Raw genomic sequence first — 24,505 nt, 5'->3', positions numbered from 1 at the left:
GGATCTAACATGTGTTTCCCCTCTCGTGAGCTTGGGAAGTAAGGTTTTCACTATGAGTAAGACTGTTTTTAAAGTTGCCTCATGCAAAGTGATAACATAAGAATACATGCATGAAAAATCAACACACATTTATACCTTTCGCGTTTGATACTTTTGGTTTCTTACACCAGATGTTATGGAACTTTTAAATGAAGTCCAACACATCATGTATAGTAATGTTATGACCTTAAGATCTGTAAATGCGGTTTAAAAAAATAGTTTCGACATCCAAAAACGGTTAACAACGAAACTTGTTGTCTGCTTATCCGTTACGATATATATATATATATATATATATATATATATATATATATATATATATATATATATATATTAAAAGAATAAAAATAAGTATCTAACAACCTATTTATAAAATAAAAATCAATGTTTTATAGCATCAACGAATTTTTTATTATTCTATGTCTCTTGGTGCTCATTAGAGTTGGTGTTAGTTGGATTGGCCGATTAATTGCACAATTATTGGGTCCGGTTGGTTTATAAAATTATGAAAAAAAAAAAAAAAAAAAAAAGCTTGCCAGTTTTGATATACGTTTCAGGAGTCCAAACTTGTTAAACAAATCCGTCTACAAGCGTAACGCTTCTTTCCGCGATTGTCATTCACGCTCCTTCAGGATAAATACAAGCTCAAATCCACCGGTTGCCACGTCACATTTCCGTACTATCCCTTTTAAACTCGTTTCTCTCTTCGTTGATTCGTCTTTCTTTCTATCCTCTTTGTATTTCTCCGGCACCGATCGGATTTGACCTCCGACGGTTCTTCCAAAATCGATCACGTATTATATTTATATGAATAATTGATCAACTGATCAAGGTGATCAGATTATGGAGGATCAAAATTACTTCGTTAATCTGATGGATTTCATCAATAAACCTACTTTGGTTGAAACATTTGTCGACATTTTCTTTTGTGCGGTCCCGATTTGGGTGGCGGTGATGGTCGGGGTTGTGATCGGATGGGCCTGGACTCCACGGTGGACCAGCCTTGTGTTTTTAGGTTTCCGTTCGAAGTTGCGAGGGTTCGCTTGGACGGCTCCACCGGGGTTCGGTGCTCGCCGCCTTTGGCTAGCCTTCACTGCGCTCTCCGCGTTTTCCGTTGGTCGTCGGCTGTGGTCAAGCTTCCGGGAGAAGGAGCGGAAGGATGACCAGTCGTCGCCGCGTGCGGTGGCGGGAGGTGAGTCGTTGCCGAACGCTCAGTACGTTGATGGAAGTGGTGTCGACATAAAGTTAGTATCATTTCTTCTTATTCTTTGTCTTCATTTCATCCATTCCCTAATGTCATATGTGATATAGCTCCTGTACATAATTATGCAAGTGTCGGTGGTCGTTTAGGGTTACTTCTCGAGTTTTTCCTAGCTTAATATGTGATTTGAAGCTTAAACACTGGAGTTGGAATATTATCTTCAGTTATTAAATTCCTTAATTTACCGAGGTCTATCAATTTGGGCGTTTTTGTTTCTTCTCTTGATATGATAATCTGTGATTCTAATTAAGGCTAGTGGTTATGTACTTCCTTATAAAGTGATTTTCCTCTTTCCAGAACCAATTGTGGTGTGTTTCTCAACATGAAATAGGTGATAATCTGTGTTTATTTATCAACATGGTAGCTGATAGTCTAGTGTTCTTAAGTGTTGCAGGCAGGGTTTGAATAGCTAATTTATCTTGTTGTAGTTTGTGGGGTACTGACCTTGATTATATAGTTGGAAGTTAGCATTATATGATAAAGAGCAATAGCATGATCCACTAACTTCATTGAGGTTGTATACCTTGCCTCAAAACCAATGAAAATTCAATAAAAGGTTATGTAGTATAAAACCTAATTTTATGAGACTAGCTCCATTAGGCTATTTTTTCGTATGAGTTTTATCTAGGCGACTTCTCTCTTATGGTAATCATGCCATGATTAGAGTTGTGATGATATGAGATCATCCTTAATAAGAAACAGGGATATTTCCTTCTACTTGTGTCTTACTTATGGAGTCTTTTATATATTTGACCTAACTCACTAATGACTATCCTTTGATTGCGATTAGTAAGCGTTACACAATTGACCCTTAAGCTTTTCAGGGATATTTCCTTCTACATGCCATAATAATAATAATATGTTACAGTTTACACAACCCTTTCTAATAAGAACACCATTCATGCTCTATATCGTGTGTGTGTGTTTGTGTGTGTGTTTCTTTTTCTTTGTTCTTATTCTTAAAAGTAAGTATGGAGAGATGAATAGCATTAGTTTGGACCAGTTGTGTCATTGTGTGTCATGTCAGTTGAATAATCTATTATAAGAGCAAAACAGATATAAGAGGTGTTTTAATTTCATGAGTAGCATAAATTACCTAGTTGAGATTTTATGATTGGCACCAATATGTTCATCACGGAAGAAAGGAGTCACTGAGTTGGGATCACTCACCAACACTAATTTAATATGAAGTAGATAGAGAATACTAATATAATAGAAAAGAACTGTCTTTCATGCATACTTTCCCTTGTTTCTTTATTACAGTGACCTTTATGCAATCAAAAAATCTATGAGACCCACAAAAGCATGAAAAGTCAAGATCTTTTATAAAATGAATTCCTATTAGGGTTATACTTTATGACATAATATTGTATTTTCTTTAGTGCCCATTATGATATATATATATATATATATATATATATATATATATATATATATATGTTTTTGGTTCTTCTACAAAATGTATATGGTGAATATGTATTCTACAATTTTGGATTTTCTTCAACTTTTTCTCATGTTTAGGCAACTATTAATCTATTCACATGTTATCATTGATCTTAATAAAATTTGTAATTAATTAATAATCATCTGGATTCACAGATGCAGCATTGTAAATTCAGGAGGAGACCATGATGTTGTTACAGAGAAGGATCTAGAACATTTGTTGCATCTTCTTGATGGAAAGGACTTGGCTTGGCAAAGCATGATTGAAAGGTCCACATCCAACATGGCTTGTCAAGCTTGGCGCTATGAACCCGAGGTAAAAAACTTTGACTTTTTTTCACAAGGGCAAAATAGTCATTTAAATTCATTTTTTTTCAGATTCAAAGTATGTCGAAGAAATGTTATTACAACCTTCCCACCATTTTGTTATATTTCATTCCTTAGATTCCGGAGTTTTTTTATAACCTAATTTTATTTACGTAAAGTTTAATGACCTAACATTAAGGAATTAGAATCTTAAATCTTAATGAATTATAAAATCTGTTAAATTGTTTCCTGATTTTTTGTTTATTATATCAGACTGGGCCTGTTGTATACCGAAGCAGAACTGTGTTTGAAGACGCAACACCAGAATTAGTTAGAGATTTCTTTTGGGATGATGAATTCCGCCCTAAGTGGGACCCAATGCTCACTTACTTCAAGATATTAGAAGAGTGCCCTCATACTGGCACAATGATTGTCCACTGGATTAAAAAGGTTTTCCTTTTTTTTTTTTTCTTATTTATATTTAGACAAATATTTCTGTTACAACTAACATTAACATTTAACATGTTGGTTGGTTGGATTCCATGCAGTTTCCTTTTTTCTGCAGTGATAGAGAATACATAATTGGTCGAAGGATATGGGAAGATGGAAAAACTTCCTACTGTGTTACAAAGGTAAATCCTCATTCATTCATTATCACTTTTAGAAATTAATTTTATAATTTCATTGAAATTAAATAAATTTGGTGTAGGGAGTGCCATATCCTGCTCTGAGGAGGCGCGATAAGCCAAGGCGTGTGGACCATTACTTCTCAAGCTGGGTGATCAGGCCTGGTAAGTATTATTATTAATTAGATAAATTTGATTTATTTTTGTATTTATTATAACATCCTACTTTCCTTTTTTTTTTTTTTTTTTTTTTAAATATATATAAAAAAAAACAGTACAATCGCGAAAAGGAGATGGGGTACTTTCAGCATGTGAAGTAATCCTCTTACACTGTGAAGACATGGGAATCCCCCGAGACGTGGCCAAATTAGGCGTCCGCCACGGAATGTGGGGAACCGTGAAAAAGCTTCACGGCGGTTTCCGGGCATACCAAACCGCCCGGAAACAAGACGAAGCGCGTTCGAGATGCGCGCTCATGGCAACAATTGCTACCAAGATCACCTTCGATGAGGCGGGGCCGGAGGAAAAGTCCGGTGGTGGTGATGTGAACATGGGTGGCGGCAAAGTGGGCGGAGATGGTGGGGTTGACTGGAGGTGGGTGGTGGTTGGTGGTGCGGTGGCGGTGGTTTTGGGGATTAGGAGTGGATGTTTAGGGAGAGTGTTGTTGGTTGGTGCGGGTGCGGGCCGAAGAAGGTGAGGTTTGTTTTTATTATGAGTTATAATAAGGGAAGTGTTTTTCTTTATTTTCTTATGGTTTGAATTTTTGTATAGATTTTATTGAATATAAGAAATGATATATCTACCTATATAACTATATAACTATACAAGTGCATTTTATTCGATCGAAATTATAGATGATGAAAATATGATTCATGTGGTTTTTTTTTCTTTTATAGTTTCGTAATTCACTTTGATCCAAAAAATTTTGATTTGTTATTGTCATAATAATTTTTTTTAAGCGTTTCTATTCCAATATGGTTTGAGATTGTTGTGGATATTTGTTTATGTATACTCGAGCAACCCATTTCGTTATGTAACATATTAGTAACCTTTCGTAGTTTCTCTTTATCATTGTACAAAAACAAGAGTTGCATGCACAGCAATAAACAATGTGATTGGACTATGAAGTGTTTGTAGTTTACATGAATTACGACGTACTTGTTTGTACATGAATATGCACGTTCCTATGTGAACGGTCGTTGTAACGATTGGGGTGACCATTTAGACTGTCCTCACCATCTCAAAATTGGTTCGGAACCGGAAACCGTTTTTAGGGGAAATGAATGGACCGATTATCCATTATCAGACAGTAAGCATATACTAGTGGATATGGTATTTTAATGAAATGCAGTTTCAAATCAGTTCGAGTACAACATGCAATGCAGATGATACAAACCGATAAGGAAGTTGCTATCCAATGGTTTTAAGTATTTTAATGAAAAATCTCCTCTAACCGTTGGCTATCTCCATTTTTTTTTTGAACCGTATTTCAACTTCTTTTATGGATATGGTACAAGACTCTTTTCATAATTGTTCCCCATTCATTTTCTCGTATTCCGAAATATCTCCGTTAGGGAGGAGGGAGTCATTCACTCCCAACCCATTGCACCCACTTTTAAATCAGTTTTTCTTTCTTTTCTCTTTTTCACCTTTTCAACCCAAAATAAATGTCAACCTTATTTTTCCTAATCCACTCAACCCATTTGTCACATCATTATCTTTTATCTAATTAAATTAGAAATTATAAAAATTAAATAAAACACACCATTCTTTCTTTAAAAATAAACTTTTGCAAATTTAAAACAAAAAATAAATTCTAAAATAATATTAAAATAACATTTAATTAAAACAATTATTATTTCTTGAAGTGTATACTATTTTATTTACGTTTATAATATTTGCTTTATCATAAGCTTACCACATAAATTTAAATAAATTATACAAAATTTATTAGAGGAAGAAAGAAAATAAATAAGTGAGTTTTAATAAAATCTATGAACCATAAGGGCTAAAATGTAATTTACACAGGAAGTAGGAAGTATATAAACTGTTGAAACTAACCCTAAACCTATTTCCTAGTATGAAGTATATAACCTGTTGAAACTAATCTATTTCATAAGAGGTTATTTTTATGGACCCCTAAAATTCTCATTTCTACATTCTATATTTATCTTTTTGTTGTTTTTTTTTTAATATTTTTAATAAATACATAATATTATTTCTTTCATTTAGACTATTCATGTGTTTTATTTATTTGTTTTTGTTATATTTTGATTTCATTATTTTTAATAAATACTTATTATTATTATTATTATTATTATATTTTTTCGTTCGGATTATTTTGTATTATTTTTATTTTCATTTAGACTATCAGTATGTTACTTTTTTTTCGTTCTAACTATCCTTGTATTGTTTTTCCCATCCGATTATCTATGTGTTCTTTTCCCGTTCGGACTATTCATATATTATTTTTTCATTCAGACTATCAATATGTTACTTTTTTCGTTCTGAGTATCCTTGTGTTATTTTTTTCATTCAAACTATTAAAGAGATATCTAATCAAATCAATTTTTTTAATAATAATAATAATAATAATAATAATAATAATAAAAGACAATAAAAAGACAAAAGCCAAAAAAAGACGAAACAAAAGACAAAATATGTCTAATAAAAAAGATATTAAAGACAAAAAAAAAAAAGACAAAAAAGGGGGTGCATGGAGGAATACAACAACTCCCATTTCCTAAATAAGCCGCCTCCAAAAAATAAGTGATTGCTCTCCTCGTCAAAAAGTTGTAGAGACCTGAAGAACGAACGTGCGAAGAATTATACGCAAATTTGCAGGTAACTACACACAATCTGAAATTATGGATCTCCACCCACTGGAACTCTCATCACGGTTAATCTTCACGTACTCTAGCCCCGCTGGAGATTACTCTCCTCCTTGTCAAAAAGCAAGCATCAGATTCTTCAAATGCAAATGCCATGGGTTCACTAACCCATTGCAGAGCCTTTACTCATTCAACCCGTTGAACCCGCCTAAGATGTTATCCTAAACCAGCGGTACCGTCGGTACAGCCCTAAACCAAGCTCATACTCGTTCACGACTCCGCCCCCCTTATAGGATCGCGCTTACATATTTTTCTTATTAGAATACGAGACCTTAAAAATCTACCTACTTATAGCAACGAAAATTACTTTTGTATTTGGATGATATTAGTATCATATGCTAGATTTTTTAAAGTATAATGTTATAATAGGAAGGTATGAAAGTACGATTCTATCGTAAACAAATAGATGAAAGTATGTTGCTATTTCTTGTACTTTGTAGAATATCCTAATTACTATCGTAATTTCATTTTTTTCTTATTAGGACATTAGGCTTTAAGAAATCTACCTAATTATAATAGTTAAAGTTACTTTGTATTTAGATGGCATAACTATAATTTTGTTAATTATTGAAAATGCAACACTATAATACGAAGAATGGAAGTGGAATCTTACAATAAACAATTTAATAAAATTATGTTACTATATCTTATAGTTTGAAGATTCTACCCTTTTATAGTACCAAAGCTTCAATTTTTGTATTTCATATTAGAACATTAGACTTCAACTTTTTTGTTTTGTTTTTTTTTTTTTTTTGAAATTATTGTTTTGGGATGATATTGCTACAACTGGATACTATTTCCAAGTACAATGTCGTAATCAAAAGAAATGAAAGTAGGATGTAATGGTAGCAAAATCTACAAAAGTACACCGTTGTTTCTACTTGAAAAATCTTCCTAATTATAACATTATAGTTTCATTTTTTTTCTTGTCCGGAGATTAAAATTTAAAATATCTACCTTATCTTTGTATTTAAACGATGTTGATATGATAGATTTTCAAAGGTAAATGTTGTATTCAAGAAGAAATAAAAATAGGATTCTATAATAAACACAAAAATAAATGTATGTTGTTATTTCTTGTACTTTAAAGAATCCATCCAAATATAGCATTATAGTATCAATTACTCTTGTGAGGACATTAAAATTAGAAATCTTCCTAATTATAGCAGAAAGTCAGTTTGTATTTGGATGACATTACTATAATCGGATGAATTTCAAGATATAATGTCATAATAGGAAGAAATGAAAGTATGATATTATCAACGAAATTACATTGCTATTTCTCGTACTTCCAAATCTCTATTCAATAAAAACATTAGTTTCACTTTTTTTCTTATGAGGACAATAAACTTTAGAAAACTATTAAATTATGACAGTGAAATCACTTTGTATATGGATGTCATTGTTATAACTGGATAGATTTTTCAAAAAACATTGCTTTAATAGGAAGAAATGATAGTAGGATGCTATTGTTGGGGATTATTGTTGATCTAAGGTGTCTAAGATCATAACCAAATTGGTATAAACTTGCAAACTAGAAGCAAATTCCATTTTGGGTTGCCCTATAATAAGGTATAGGGTTAAGCGCTATGTTTATACCCTCGGAAGTATAGAACCATGTTTAGTGTTGAACCATGTTTAGTACGAACCTTGTTTAGTATCGAACCATGTTTAGTACCGAACCATGCTTGGATATCGGACCATGAAGAATAACGACCAAAGTACAACATAATGTCACCATAGTCCCTAAAGGATATGGGAACTCAAAGAAAGACTGATTGTGTGATAATAAATGACTAATATACATCCTTATGCTTACGAGGAACAATTGTTTAACGACTAACAAGTACATCAATGTGTAACTTCGGGCATATGGCCATAAATGCGACAAGATGATGAACCTGCTTGTGACCAAGAGAGGTCGACACCTTTTCCTCTTATCTATAAATAGGTAATCAGATTCATCCTTAAGAGGTACACAATACAGACTCACTAAAAAATGATCTAATATGTCACATCCCCAACCAGTGTTGGAAGCGACGAGGGGTGACAACGGTACATAGATTTCCCAAATCATAGAGCAAAAACTATTAGCCTCATTATTGATAACTAAAATCTAACACATGAAATAGATAAAACCTATCTATCTTCGAGCTGCTTGTCATTCCTTGCATTAACCCTCACTTCATCCTAGGAATACATGCAGTTTTGAAAACGTCAACTTGATGTTGGTGAGTTCACAATTTTAATAAATATAAACAAAATGCTTTTTAAAACTTTTAGGATCTTTGTTTATGAATAGGGCTATCTTCCATATACCTGCGTTCTCTATAACTGTTCTTTTGTCTTTTAAATCTTATGCTCATGATACTATCAATCCTAATACTCTATAATTTCTATTTTAGGATATTTTTATCAGTCCTGACTTACTATGTGTCTTAGGATACTCTACGAATGCTAACTTATTATAATCTTATTCATGATAATTTTTATTGATCCTAACTTATTATGATAATCACTACTCAAAGGCGTCCCTCTTGGTAGTTGATCCCCATAAGGTTTGCGAGTATTATTACCATGAGCCCCTAGAATCGACGCTGTAAACAATAATTTTCCCACATGACGCTTCATTGGACGTCGAAAAGCATTTTTATATAAAGAAAGTTATCCTACCGAGATTGTAGCTAGCAATCATAAGTGGGAGTGTCAAACCCCGTATAGATCTATACATATCTTTCTGGCTCTCGCAAGATTAACAATTATAGGCTTGGGTAGCCGAATTTAATCAAGACTAAAGGATAAATAATAAAGGTCACTAACACACTAACCTTAGGTGTTTTAATCTTTCCTTTAACCTTTTTATTTAATAAAATGTCCTTACCATAACTATCACTATATACCTTTTACTATATATATATATATATATATATATATATATATATATATATATATATATATATGATATTGTACGTACTCTCATATGGAATGAACTCCCTCACCTGATCATCGAGTTGCCCGACTCTAGAGTCCGAGCCCGATCCCTTGTCGACACCAGAGCTGCTCTCTGGTCTACCACGTAGCGTTACCATACTCGGAAATACACCATGACAATCATCAGAGTACTCATCATAACTCGAGGGATCTCACATACTACAAGTTCCCTCGTTTTATCTCAGCATTCCTTGATTCGAGTACAGATCCTCTGCATTCAGTAGCAAGGGCCCATACTACCTTCCACATCTATCCGTACTTTCCTCAAGAACTACCTTGACTCCACCAAGTCCCTTCTACTTCTACTCTCATCCTAGGCTTGCCTTAGGGTATTCACCACCTCACTCTCCGCCATCAGCTGCATAAAAAGTCCCTACTATCTCCCCCTAACTAGCTTGCGAATACTATTATATATCGCTCAGACTAGATAATTCTTCGAATAAAAGATCCCACCCTACAACGGTTGGACTCAAACAAGAGCTGCGAAATAGAGCTAGACCTAACCTTCCGAAATTATTTAGTCCTTACAATATGTAACTTAACATATTCGTTTACTAGTTAGTGAAAGACAACTAAAACTCCTAAAAGCACAAAGCAAGCAGCATTCGGGCATTGAGTACACATAATCAAACATATACTACTCTGGCTATCATACCGACTGATCTGTACTAGCATGCATTTCTCATAAAGCTGATACACATCTAATAGGCACATAAGGCATCCTTCCTAGATCCTTAGTCCTAATCTAGCATGTTGTTCTCATAAAGCTAATAAACATATCATAACATAAAATTGTATGGGTAATTTGGGAGTACTTACTTGAGCTCGGCTAATTGCATGCACCACACCCTTTTCTCTTTTTCAAAGTTCTTTTTGCTTTTTCTAAAACTCTTTTTCTTTTCTCGAAATCTTTTTATAAACATGGTTTTTGTTTTGAAAACTTCTATACCAATTCCTTAGTTTGAGTTCAGACATACCCGAAAGTGTGCCCGAATCCCTCAAACCAATGCTCTGATACCAACTTGAAACATCCCAAAAATACGGTCCAAAAATTTCGTTTTTAAATAATTATTAAAACCATAAATATCATCACCATAGTATAAAATCATAAATCATGTATCTCAAAATATCATAATTATTAACAACGTAAATTTTCAAAACAAATTTTTTTTTATTTTTCAAACAACATAAACCATCATTTTATATTTTTAAATCACATGTGTAACCATTGTCATTGTAACAAAATACATCCCATGATCATAAAACAGTTCCTTCGTCAGTGTGTACTAATCACGCCGGCGCCTTGCCACGGTCCTCGCTAGTACCTGAAACACATAACCAACAACTGTAAGCATAAATGCTTAGTGAGTTCCCCCAAAATACTACTTACGCACATACGCCTTTCCAGGCCCTGACCTTCCGGTCCATGTGTCCCAGCGGACTTCCGTCCCGACTCGGTAAACCTTCCGGTCCTACCTTACGGTCCTCATCACAATGCCTTCCGGCCCCTAACATATATGCCTTCCGGCCCATAACATAATGCCTTCCGGCCCATATCAAACATAGCATACATAGCATATATAAACGATTAACTTATCATATACGATGCATACAACTCATAACATATCCGACCTTCCGGTCACCCAATAAAACCCTTCCGGGTATAGTATAGTGAGAAAACTCACCTCGTGGAAAGTCTAAAATCTCACGTGCTCGCTATCTCCGAATCCCAAACGAAGACTCAACCTCGCCTAATCATAACGAATATCATTTTAATTAATATAGACTTCCACCACTAGACTTTACCCCTTATTAACATTCCTCAGAGGGGTAAAAGACCATTTTACCCTCCCTTGACTCAAAGTCCACATGTTGACCAAAACCCTAAAAGTCAGCAAAAGTCAACATCTTCAGTACGCGGGGCGTACAGACTGATGTACGCGGGGCGTACATCGCCAACTCAATAGTCGGGGTCTCCACCCAGTACGCTGCGCATACTGGGAGTTACGCCCAGCGTAATAGTCAGATCTAGACACACTTCATTTCTGGTCTTAATCGGTTAAGCCACTACTTCAACTTCTAGATCCGGCCTTATTTAAGCATCCTTACTCATAAAGTCGGAACCTTTAAGCCTTGGCATGGCTGTAAAGGCTCTTACACTCCTTAACACCTTTCCATTTCAACTCAAGGATCTAGATCTCATGCATGGCTAATCATTCACGTCCAAGATTACATTTTTATGGATCTACAACTCAAATGGACCAGAAATATGATGGATCTAAGCTAATGGAGACCACTTTCTCATAAAGTCTCCACCTTTGGGACCAAAACCCTAGAAAATGGTCCATAAAGCATACCACAAGATCTACAAGTCAAGATCCGAACTTTTTACCTTAGAAAGAAGCTCCAACCTTTGCTAAGCCCGGATCTACACTTGAACACCAGCTTCTAGCCTTCACAATGGACTCTTCTTCTCCTTTGCTACCTTGAAATGACACCACCAAGCTTAGAACACTCATAAAAGGGCTAGGAACGAAGGAACACTCTCTTAGGGTTTCTTTCTGAGGGATGGTGGCTGAGGAGTCAAGCCATCTCATTCCTTTTATAGCCAATCACCAAAAATTAGGGTTTTTGGGTCTGGACCGGTTACGCCCAGCGTACCCGAGGGGGATGCGTATAAATGAAGCGCGCGAGTACGCGCAGCGTACTCCTTGTACGCCCAGCGTACTCGCCCAACATAAAAGCCCTACTATGACAACAATTAAAGATGAAGGGCTAAATAAAAGGGTACCTGGATTTTGGGCTGTTACAATTCTCCCCCACTAGAACCAGACTTCGTCCCCGAAGTCTTATACCGAAAACAATTCCGGATACTGCTCCCGCATCTCAGACTCGGACTCCCACGTCAACTCGGACCCCTTCCGATGCTGCCACTGCACTTGCACCAAGGGTACTTCCTTGTTCCTCAGAACCTTAACCTTTCGATCCCTAATTGCCACTGGTCTCTCAACATAGTTCAGGCCTGCATCCACCTGTATATCCTCTAATGGTACCACTGCTGACTCGTCGGCAATACATTTCCTCAACTGCAACACATGAAAGGTGTCGTGGATCTGACCCAACTCGGCAGGTAGATCCAACCGGTAGGCTACCCTGCCTACCCTAGCGATTACCCGGAAAGGTCCAATATATCGAGGTCCCAACTTGCCCCTCTTCCTGAATCGAATCACTCCTTTCCAAGGAGAGACCTTTAAGAGCACAAGGTCACCAACCTGAAACTCGAGCTCGGACCGACGCCTGTCCGCATAACTCTTCTGGCGACTCTGAGCGGTCAACAATCTCTGCCTGACCTGCTGTATCTGCTCGGTCGTCTGAAGCACAATCTCCGTACTACCCATTACCCGCTGCCCCACCTCTCCCCAGCAGATGGGGGTTCGACACCTCCTCCCATACAACAGCTCAAAGGGTGGCATTCCAATGCTCGAATGATGGCTGTTGTTGTACGAAAACTCTGCTAAGGGTAAATAGGTGTCCCAACTCCCTCCAAAATCCAAAACACACGCTTAGAGCATATCCTCGAGCGTCTGAATCGTCCGCTCGCTCTGTCCGTCTGCGGGTGATTTGCGGTACTGAAATGCAACCTAGTACCCAGCTCCTCGTGAAACTTCTTCCAAAACCTGGAAGTAAATCGTACGTCCCGATCTGAAACGATCGACATAGGAACCCCGTGCCGCGATACCACCTCCCTCACATATAACTCTGCCAACTTCTCCGCAGAAGAGCTCTCACTGATAGCTAGAAAATGAGCGCTCTTCGTCAATCTATCCACGATCACCCAAATTGCATCGACCCCTCTCGCAGTCCTTGGCAATTTGGTGATAAAATCCATGGAAATTTGTTCCCACTTCCATTCGGGAATCTCCAGCGGCTGCAACTTACCATGCGGACGCTGGTGCTCGGCCTTAACCTAACGACAAGTCAGGCACCTCTCGACGAACCATGCAACATCCCTCTTCATACAGGGCCACCAATACTCCTTCTTTAGGTCCAAATACATCTTGGTAGCCCCGGGATGGATCGAGAATTTCGATCGATGCGCTTCTTCCATCAAAATAGCACGCGTACCGCCCACAAACGGTACCCAAATCCGACCCTGAAATGTCATAAGTCCCCGACCATCAGTAACGAATTCCGATACCAGCCCGACAACCCGCTCCCTCTTTCGGTTTTCTGGTCTCGCAGCCTCAGCCTGGGCCCCTCGGATGGTGTCCAAAATCGGAGTCATCACCGTCAACCTCATACACACGTCTCGGATCGGGGCGCTCTCCGCCCTATGGCTCAACGCATCGGCTACGACATTAGCCTTGCCCGGGTGGTACAGGATCTCACAATCATAATCCTTCACCACATCCAACCATCTTCTCTGGCGCATATTTAGATTTGGCTGATCCATCAAGTACTTCAGACTCTTGTGGTCCGTGCATATGGTACACCGAACCCCATAAAGATAGTGTCGCCAGATCTTGAGGGCAAACACCACAACCCCCAGTTCCAGGTCGTGGATGGGATATCTCGACTCATGAGGCTTCAGCTGCCTCGATGCATACGCTATAGCGTGTCCCCTCTGCATAAGTACTGCCCCTAATCCAGATATAGATGCATCACAGTACACCACAAAGTCCTCCATCCCTTCCGGGAGTGCAAGCACCGGGGCCTCGCACAATTTCTGACGAAGGGTCTCAAATGAGGACTGCTGCTCCGGACCCCAGGAAAATGCAACACCCTTCCGGGTCATCTTGGTAAGTGGCACGACGATCTTGGAGAAATCCCTGATAAACCTTCGATAATAGCCGGCCAATCCCAGAAAGCTCCTGATCTCAGTGGGCGATCTCGGCACTTCCCATCTCATCACCGCCTCGATCTTGGCCGGATCGACCAATATCCCCTTCTGGTTAACAAGGTGCCCTAGGAACTGGACCTCTCGTAACCAGAAATCACACTTGGAGAATTTGGCATACAGCCTCTCCGATCTCAATACTCCAAGAATCTCCCTCAAATGTTCCTCATGCTGCTCCCTAGACCTTGAATATACCAAAATATCATCAATGAATACGATCACCGACCGATCCAGCATCGGTCTGCACACCCTGTTCATAAGATCCATGAACGCAGCCGGGGCATTGGTGAGCCCAAAAGGCATCACCACAAAATCGTAATGCCCATAACGAGTTCTGAATGCAGTCTTCTGGATATCTTCATCCCGAACCCTCATCTGATGATAACCCGACCTCAAGTCTATCTTAGAGAACCAAGATGCCCCCTGCAACTGATCGAACAGATCATCGATCCTAGGTAACGGATACCGGTTTTTAACCGTCAACTTGTTCAACTCCCGGTAATCGATACACATCCGGTGTGAACCATCCTTTTTCTTGACAAAAAGAATCGGCGCTCCCCAAGGTGAGCTACTCGGCCGAATAAACCCTTTTCCCAGCAGCTCCTGAAGCTGCGAGGATAACTCCTGCATTTCTGGTGGAGCGAGGCGATAAGGCGCCTTGGCGATGGGCGCCGCTCCCGGAACCAGATCGATACGGAACTCCACTTGCCTTTCCAGAGGCACACCTGGCAGTTCTTCGGGAAACACATCCGAAAACTCGCACACTACTGGAACCTCGTCAACCGAATTTGGCCTCCCTGCGGCCACTCGTGCGTCCATCACATAGGCTATGAATCCACTGCAGCCCTGCTGTAAACTCTGTCTCGCCCTGGCAGCCGAACAAAACGCTGACCCACATCGGGTCCCCTCGCCATACACAGTAAGCACTCCCCCACTAGGGTCTCGCATAGTCACCAGCTGTCTCTCGCAGTCAATGACCGCTCCAAACTTACTCAACCAGTCCATGCCCACGATGACACAGACATCTCCCATCGCTATAGGAACCAAATCTATAGGGAACTTGACACCAAAAATCTTGAGCACACATCCTCAAATCACGTCAGTGGCATATACCGCTTTCTCATCAGCTATGGAAACCCTCAGAGGTCGACTCATCACCTCTCGATCAATACCGATGTGCTGACCGAAGGCCAAAGATACAAAGGACCGACTCGCACCCGAGTCAAACAATACCAAGGCAGGTACATAATTCACAAGAAAAGTACCTACGCATATCATAGTATAAGCACAATATCTCAGCATAAAAGTAAATACACGAAAGAATACATACCGGCCACGACATCGGGCGCCGCGCGGACCTCCTCCGCAGTCAACTGAAAAGCTCTCCCACGAGCCTTCGGTGCCTCGGCTTTCACCGGCCGAGTCTCGGTAGCCCTAGCAATAGGCGCAGATCCCTGTGCTGATCCCTGGTGAAGCTGAGGACACTCGGCCTTCCGATGGCCGGTCTGGTTGCAATGGAAGCAAACCATAAATCCCTTGGGGCAATCCCTAGCGATGTGCCCCTCCTTGCCACACTTGTAGCAAGCACCTGATCGACAGGCCCTTGCCTCATGACCCTTGCCGCACTTTCCGCAAGTGCGGCCCTTCTGACCTCCCGTCCTCGAATCGGCAGACTTGGTCTGCTTGGCTGCCGGCTGGGACTGAGCCGGTCGTCGATCCATCCGCTGAGACTCGGCCTCCTCCCTGGCCTGAGTCTCCAGCTCGATCTCCCTCTTCCGGGCATTTTCCTAGAGCTCAGCAAAGGTCCGGTATGACGAGTTCGATACGAACTCCCGAATGTCCCTCCTCAGTACACCCAAATATCGACTCATCCGAGCCTGCTCAGTGGACACCTGCTCAGGGCAGAACATCGCCCTCTCATGAAACTTCCGGGTGATCACAGTAACTGAATCATTACCCTGCTTGAGGGTCAAGAACTCCTGAACCAACCGTTCCCTCTCCACCGGGGGAACATACTCGTCTCTGAACATAGTAGTAAATCTCTCCCAAGTCACGGCTGAAATCTCCGCAAGAGTGAAGTTCGCCGTCACGAACTTCCACCAATCCTTTGCTCCCAGGCGGAGCTGGTTCAAAGCGAACCGTACCCTCAGATGCTCCGGACATGAACATGTGTAGAAGCATCCCTCAATGTCAGCAATCCATCTCATCGCAGCGATCGGATCCTGCGTCCCATCAAACTCGGGTGGCTTCGTGTTGCTGAACTCCCGGAATAGCAACGAGTCACCTCCCTGTGGTCTGGCAGCAGCCACAGCTGCGGTAGCTGCAGCGGCTGCGGCCTCAGTCACCGCGGCATACCGCTCATCGAAAGTCTCCATCAGTGTGGTCTTGATAGACCCAAACATCTCCGGAATCTCGGTCCGGATCGCCGCAGCTACCTCATCGTGGATCATCTGACGAAGCTCCTCGTCACTCACACCGCTCGTCCCAGGTCTGTGGCGTGGCCCAACCATAATGCCTCTAAAATACAGCATAAAAATATCAGAGACTCAATCGAGCATACTCGCACTCGATAACGCAACCCTACTTGGCCTCCGATACCCAAAGGATTCTTACTTGGGTTGCCCACTGATCCGGTGTTTTCAGTAGTACGGGCCCAATACTACCGACTACACCGCATCAGCATTCACCCCAAGTCCTCCTCCCTGGACCCCGGATCACGAGTACTCTACTCTTGCTATGCACTGGTTACCTACTCGCTCTCAAAGCATCTCATAGCAGCAGGTTCCCCTAGGCTAAGGCATCACAAATCAGGCCACTCTAGTCCTAATATGGATACCTAGTCTACTCTAGCATGCATAACATATCATAACATATCTCATAACACATATTGTAAGGGTATTTTGGGGATTTTACCGTTCGGGCGCTGGCTGACCGTACACACTGCTTCTCCTTTGGTTATTACAAAATCTCTTATAAAATTTTTATGCCTTTATTAATTGAAAATTTTCTCGAATCCTCGGTTTGAGTTCAGTTACGCCCGAAGGTGCATCCGAATCCCTCAAACCAAGGCTCTGATACCAACTTGTAACAACGTAAATTTTCAAAACAATTTTTTTTTTCAAACAACATAAACCATCATTTTATATTTTTAAATCACATGTGTAACCATTGTCATTGTAACAAAATACATCCCATGATCATAAAACAGTTCCTTCGTCAGTGTGTACTAATCACGCCGGCGCCTTGCCACGGTCCTCGCTAGTACCTGAAACACATAACCAACAACTGTAAGCATAAATGCTTAGTGAGTTCCCCCAAAATACTACTTACGCACATACGCCTTTCCAGGCCCTGACCTTCCGGTCCATGTGTCCCAGCGGACTTCCGTCCCGACTCGGTAAACCTTCCGGTCCTACCTTACGGTCCTCATCACAATGCCTTCCGGCCCCTAACATATATGCCTTCCGGCCCATAACATAATGCCTTCCGGCCCATATCAAACATAGCATACATAGCACATATAAACGATTAACTTATCATATACGATGCATACAACTCATAACATATCCGACCTTCCGGTCACCCAATAAAACCCTTCCGGGTATAGTATAGTGAGAAAACTCACCTCGTGGAAAGTCTAAAATCTCACGTGCTCGCTATCTCCGAATCCCAAACGAAGACTCAACCTCGCCTAATCGTAACGAATATCATTTTAATTAATATAGACTTCCACCACTAGACTTTACCCCTTATTAACATTCCTCAGAGGGGTAAAAGACCATTTTACCCTCCCTTGACTCAAAGTCCACATGTTGACCAAAACCCTAAAAGTCAGCAAAAGTCAACATCTTCAGTACGCGGGGCGTACAGACTGATGTACGCGGGGCGTACATCGCCAACTCAATAGTCGGGGTCTCCACCCAGTACGTTGCGCGTACTGGGAGTTACGCCCAACGTAATAGTCAGATCTAGACACACTTCATTTCTGGTCTTAATCGGTTAAGCCACTACTTCAACTTCTAGATCCGGCCTTATTTAAGCATCCTTACTCATAAAGTCGGAACCTTTAAGCCTTGGCATGGCTGTAAAGGCTCTTACACTCCTTAACACCTTTCCATTTCAACTCAAGGATCTAGATCTCATGCATGGCTAATCATTCACGTCCAAGATTACATTTTTATCGATCTACAACTCAAATGGACCAGAAATATGATGGATCTAAGCTAATGGAGACCACTTGCTCATAAAGTCTACACCTTTGGGACTAAAACCCTAGAAAATGGTCCATAAAGCATACCACAAGATCTACAAGTCAAGATCCGAACTTTTTACCTTAGAAAGAAGCTCCAACCTTTGCTAAGCCCGGATCTACACTTGAACACCAGCTTCTAGCCTTCACAATGGACTCTTCTTCTCCTTTGCTACCTTGAAATGACACCACCAAGCTTAGAACACTCACAAAAGGGCTAGGAACGAAGGAACACTCTCTTAGGGTTTCTTTCTGAGGGATGGTGGCTGAGGAGTCAAGCCATCTCATTCCTTTTATAGCCAATCACCAAAAATTAGGGTTTTTGGGTCTGGACCGGTTACGCCCAGCGTAACCTTGGGTACGCCCAATGTACCCGAGGGGGATGCGTATAAATGAAGCGCGCAAGTACGCGCAGCGTACTCCTTGTACGCCCAACGTACTCGCCCAACATAAAAGCCCTACTATGACAACAATTAAAGATGAAGGGCTAAATAAAAGGGTACCTGGATTTTGGGCTGTTACAGTACTGTATAGATGAACCTTGGTAGCTATGGATTTAGTACTGTATAGATGAACCTCGGTAGCTATGGATTTAATATTGTGTAGATGAACCTCGGTAGATATGGATTTAGTACTGTGTAGATGAACCTCGGGCAACAATGGATTTTGTGCCAATTCCTTAGGTCAATCCTTAGGAATGAATGAATGAATGATAGTTGATTCTTAGGGTAAAACCTTAAGAAATAAGGAAGATAATGGGGATGGATAATTGGGTTGATTGTTTGATGTTTAAACATAATAATTATATTATTGTGGGTTGATGAACCAGGCTCCCAAGCCTGACCCACTTAGTTTTCTTTGTATTACAGGTTGTGGCAAGAGCATAAATTGGCTGATATAACGAGAGATTTTGGATTATAGGCCAATAGTTATAAATAACTGTTGTAAGGTCTATTTTGTTTTGTTTATGCTTTTGGTCTGTATCGGAACATGACATCCCGAGATTTTTTTATATAATGAAAATACATTCTTTAAGAAATGCTTTGATAAATTCTTATCATATTTTGTTTTGGGAACAAATTCCACAACAGTTTTCTTTAAACGATTACTCTTATTTTAAAACAAAGCGTAAACAAATCGGTCTTTTCTGGCCGTGAAATTGGGATGTCACACTACTAGATAAATCATATGGTGTGATTGGGTGTAATTCACAATTCCATTCCAATGCCCAAATGTGGGTCCCAATAAGTCCAAGGCCCTTTCAAAATCCTAATTAGGGTTTCCCACCCAATCATAGCCCAATATGCCCAAAACTAAATCTTTAAGCCCATTAGGGTAGTGGTGGTCAATGGTTGCTCACGGCGGCGACCATCACGTCACGGTGGTGGTTATGGTTCTTTTCATTATTCTTTTTGCTAATTACAATTACAATGCTTTAATCTAAAAATAAACGTACACACTAACTAATATAAACACACACACACACAACCACCCTTGCGGTGGCCGGTGGTGGTACATGGCGGCAGCGACCACCTCACGGTGGTGGCGGTGGTTTTCTTGGTTTTTTGGCTAGACAAAACACACATACAACACAATACGCCAACACACACCTAAACACATAGCAGCACACGCACACAGAACACACACACACACAGCCACCCTTCTCGGTGACTAGTGGCGGTAGAAAGCGATGGCAGGGCCGGCAGTAAGGTAATTGTCACACCTCCAAACCAGACGGCGGAAACGTCCGAGGGCTCTTGCGACTTAAATTGAATACCATCACAATGAATATATACATGAATCATAACATAAATCATCACCATGCATTAAAATAATACAACTGATATTGTTTACATCCAGTACATTGTTTTAAACATTACAAATTCATAACATAAATTTTCTAATAGATATCATAAGCAAAACACCCTGACATTACTTGGTACTTATTCTTCGGTTTACCTGTTACCTGAGAATACAAGTTAATTTGAAAAACGTCAACATATGAAATGTTGGTGAGTTCATAAGCAATGTTGTGATAAAATGATTTGGTGTAGTTTGTAAAACCCAGAAAATCCGATATTTTCTGAAAAGATCAATATAAAAAAAAAGGTGTGAAGATCCGTAAATATATGCTTGTTGATTTTCAAAACATGTATAATTGTTGAACTTTTATAATGATCGCGCAAGTGAAAATGTTGAACTTCCCAGGAAAACCCGATGTTTTCCCATTACATAAAATACAGTGATTTCTCAATTGTTATACCATCACGACGAATGATTTTGATTACTCGGGTGGCATTGGATTAATTAGGGTTTGTGAGTTGTTATAATCACGTATTAGAAAATGACCAGTTTATAATTACAAATTACGAACGATCCTTAAAGGCGTCGCCCGTTACTACTCACTTAATCCAACGACCATGGTTACTCTTGATTAACGTCCTGAATCTGTTGACTTTGATTTCTCATAAGCCTAACAAACGAGGAAAAAGGAGAGTACGAAGTCCCATTATTTCCGTGAGTTATTTTAGGCTGTCGGGGATGCGAAAGACATGTTGGCCCAACTCGCATTTGACTTCTTGACCTTACTAGCAATACTAATGGGCCACTAGGGCCCAATAGCACATTAGAGCCATTAAAAGTCCTTTTACATGAAATCGGGTCATAGGAGGCCCAATAACACATAAGCATATTCCCTTTGGGCCCAAAGATCATGTTAATGGGCTAGCAAGGCCCAACAAGCATGATTTGAAACTTTCAGCCCAAAGTTTGTAAGTTTGCTCATCGTAGTTATCGCATATTTATTGAAGTGCTTTGGTTTAACGATTTTGTTTTGTATTGATTCGAGACCGAATCAATTCGTTTATACGATATTTGTTGTTGAATGTGTGTTCGTTTTCCGTCTTGTCGGTAGTCGTGGATCTTGTATTTTGTCTTAATGAATTAATTTGTTTAAAAGTAGAACTTGACCTTGTCACTACCTTTCTTTTATAAAAATAACACTTTTGGTCCTTTTATATAAAAGAATTTCATTTTTAGTCCTTAAAACATTTTCTTGACACTTTTGTATCATTTATTTGATGAAAACACAGTTTTAACCCAAAATTTATTTTGTTGACAGCTTCATCCCTTCCAAAATGGTGTTTCTCGGTTAGAACCCCATTTTTCACAACTTTTACAGTTTTGGCCCAAAATCTAAAGACTTTACATTTTTGGTCCTTTTTGATAGTGAATAGCATTTTTGGCTCTTAAAATGATTTTGTTATGCTAATTACCCCCTGTTTTACAGAAAGTTTCATTTCAGCCCCTTAAATTTATCATTTTTCGCATTTTGTGGCTTATTGGGCCGAAAAGCCCAAAATTAGCCCATTAAGCTAAAAATTTACATTTTAAGTCCCTCGAAAATTTTATTATTCAGAAAAATGATTATAGAAACTGTTTTGACCCTTTTGACCCTCAAGAAACCGTGACTTGTCGATTTGTAACCCAAGTTTTGTATTTTTGACAATTTAAGCCCTAAAATGGGTTTTATGTTAGAATATGTTCATCATAACCTTATAAGCTATTATTCTTGACTTGTTTAGTGTAAAATAGCTTAGATTATGTTTTTTTTCCTTTCTCATGTCATAGATCTCGGGTTTACACCCCTTTTGGTAACATATTCATCACAAACATACATGAAATCACACACATACATGCATAAAATCACACATAGCATACACATACACATAGATCTATACATTTTCTTGTATTCTCCCCCATAAAACACATGAAAACCGAAAAGAGAGGGGTATGAAGCTCACCTTGAGTTGTGGTTTCAGTTTTGAAGAAGATTGGGAGAAGTTTGGTGCTATTTTCGGCCCTAGCAAGTTTCTTGGATGGATCTCGAACTTAGTGGTTTCTAAGATGCAAGATCATGAATTTGAATGGAGTAAGAGATGATTTTTGATGAAAAGAAGTGAGTTAAAGCATGGATCAAACAACAACTTACCTTAGATTTGTGATATTAAGAAAAGATTTCCTTGTAACCCTTGTGATTCTCGAAATTTTAGAGGGAGAGTGTAAGGATGTTCTAGTGAGAGTTTGAGAGAATTTGGAAGAGGGTGAGGGTGTGTGGTGTGTTCTCGGCCGAAGGAAGAAGAGAGAGGGGAAGAGAAAAGATGAGGTGACCTGCCTAGATACATGCTAGTCCATGCATGGGTGCATGGTGTGTAATAAGGAGGTGGCACCTCCTAAAGTCAACCCTTTTCTTCTTGGGTTTGAAGTTTTGGGTCAAGAGAGAGGAGTAAAAAGAAGAAGTTTTGGGCTTTTTGCCCTTAAGCCCACATTATAGAAAATTTAGATAGTGCTTGGCACAAATAAATCAAGGTGTAACCTTTATGACTCATTAGGGCTAAGTTTGGTCAGCCCATTAAGGCCCAAAATATAATGTTTCATGTATATGAGTCCAATTAGGGCCCATTAGAGAGTTCTAGGTTCAAGATAGACAAATTGGAAATTTATTAGTCCACTAGGCCCAATAAGGAAATCCTAGTCCAAAATGGACTTAAACTGGGATTTCAAAGGTTTCCAATTCTTTGTTGACCATTTGTAGTGCTATAATGAATTATTTGATGAGGTTTTGTTGTTATATAATAAGCATCATGCCTGCTTTCACATTTTTGGTTCCCATTTGTTATCATTGTTAAATGTTTACAAGGCATCGAATTTCCTAGTTGTGACATCATCCCCCCGTTAGAGGGAATTTCGTCCCGAAATTCTTTTGAAAGCTAGATTTGAGAATGCGAGAATAGATGAGGGTACTTCTGCTTCATTTGATCTTCGCGTTCCCATGTGAATTCTGGCCCGCGTTTCGCGTTCCACCGTACCTTCACAATCGGAATGCGACTTTGCTTGGTACGCTTCACCTCCCCGTCCATGATTTCGACTGGTTCCTCAACGAACAGGAGATTCTCGTTGATTTCAATTTCATCTAGGGGAATGACGAGATTTTCATCGGATAGGCACTTCTTTAGATTGGAAACATGGAACACGGGGTGTACGCTGCTGAGCTCAGCGGGTAGCTGCAGTCTGTACGCCACTGGACCAATTCGGGCAAGAATCTCGAAAGGTCCAATGTATCGTGGATTAAATTTGCCCTGCTTTACAAATCGAATAACTCCTTTCCAGGGAGAAACTTTTAACAGCACTCGATCCCACCTGAAACTCCAAGGGCTTTCGCCGTTTATCAGCGTAGCTCTTCTGTCGGCCGCGTGATGCTTGTAGTCGAGCTTTGATTTGAACTATCTTTTCCGTAGTTTCACGTATGATCTCCGGTCCCGTTAACGTCTTGTCTGATGTCAGTTCTCTCGCTAGCTGGGTGTCGCCTACCTCAGCCTAACACAAAGGTGATCTACACTTACGTCCATACAGTGCCTCGAAAGGAGCAACTTTGATGCTCGAATGGTAACTGTTGTTGTACGATAATTCAACTAAGGGTAAGTGGGTATCCCAGGACTTCCGAAAGTCTATCACACATGCGCGAAGCATGTATTCAAGCGTCTGAATGGTTCGTTCGCTTTGACCATCCGTTTGTGGGTGATAAGCAGTGCTCATGTCGAGATGGGTTCCCAGTGCTTTCTGAAGTGATTTCCAGAAACGTGAAGTGAATCTACTATCTCTATCTGAGATGATAGACACTGGCACTCCGTGAAGTCTCACGATTTCTTGAATGTATATTCTTTTCAATCTCTCCATCTTGTAGGATTCTTTTATTGGCAAGAAATGAGCGGATTTCGTCAGTCTGTCGACTATTACCCATAT

At 39.8% G+C, this 24,505-nt stretch overlaps 1 protein-coding gene across 1 annotated transcript; it reads left to right on the top strand.

Moving 5' to 3' along the window:
* The first annotated feature begins 710 nt into the window (after positions 1-710).
* Positions 711-4,494, top strand: LOC145167642 (uncharacterized). Its single transcript, XM_079086877.1, has 6 exons — positions 711-1,283; positions 2,900-3,059; positions 3,323-3,499; positions 3,598-3,681; positions 3,759-3,840; positions 3,951-4,494. The coding sequence occupies exons 1-6, from the start codon at positions 883-885 to the stop codon at positions 4,370-4,372; spliced, it is 1,326 nt and encodes a 441-aa protein (XP_078943003.1). The 5' UTR covers positions 711-882; the 3' UTR covers positions 4,373-4,494.
* Positions 4,495-24,505: the final 20,011 nt, after the last annotated feature.

This window comes from Lactuca virosa, chromosome 3 (genome assembly GCF_052849685.1).
Source record: "Lactuca virosa cultivar CGN04683 chromosome 3, Lactuca_virosa_CGN04683_v6, whole genome shotgun sequence".
Lineage (NCBI taxonomy): Eukaryota > Viridiplantae > Streptophyta > Magnoliopsida > Asterales > Asteraceae > Lactuca > Lactuca virosa.
The sequence above is the reverse complement of the archived record's forward strand: the minus strand, read 5'-3'. Positions and strand labels throughout refer to the sequence as shown.

Coding starts and splice junctions, on each gene's coding strand:
- LOC145167642 (XM_079086877.1), top strand. CDS start 883: ATGGAGGATCAAAATTACTTCGTTAATCTGATGGATTTCATCAATAAA. Junction 3,060..3,322: donor CTTGGCGCTATGAACCCGAG/GTAAAAAACTTT, acceptor TTATTATATCAG/ACTGGGCCTGTTGTATACCG. Junction 3,500..3,597: donor TTGTCCACTGGATTAAAAAG/GTTTTCCTTTTT, acceptor GATTCCATGCAG/TTTCCTTTTTTCTGCAGTGA.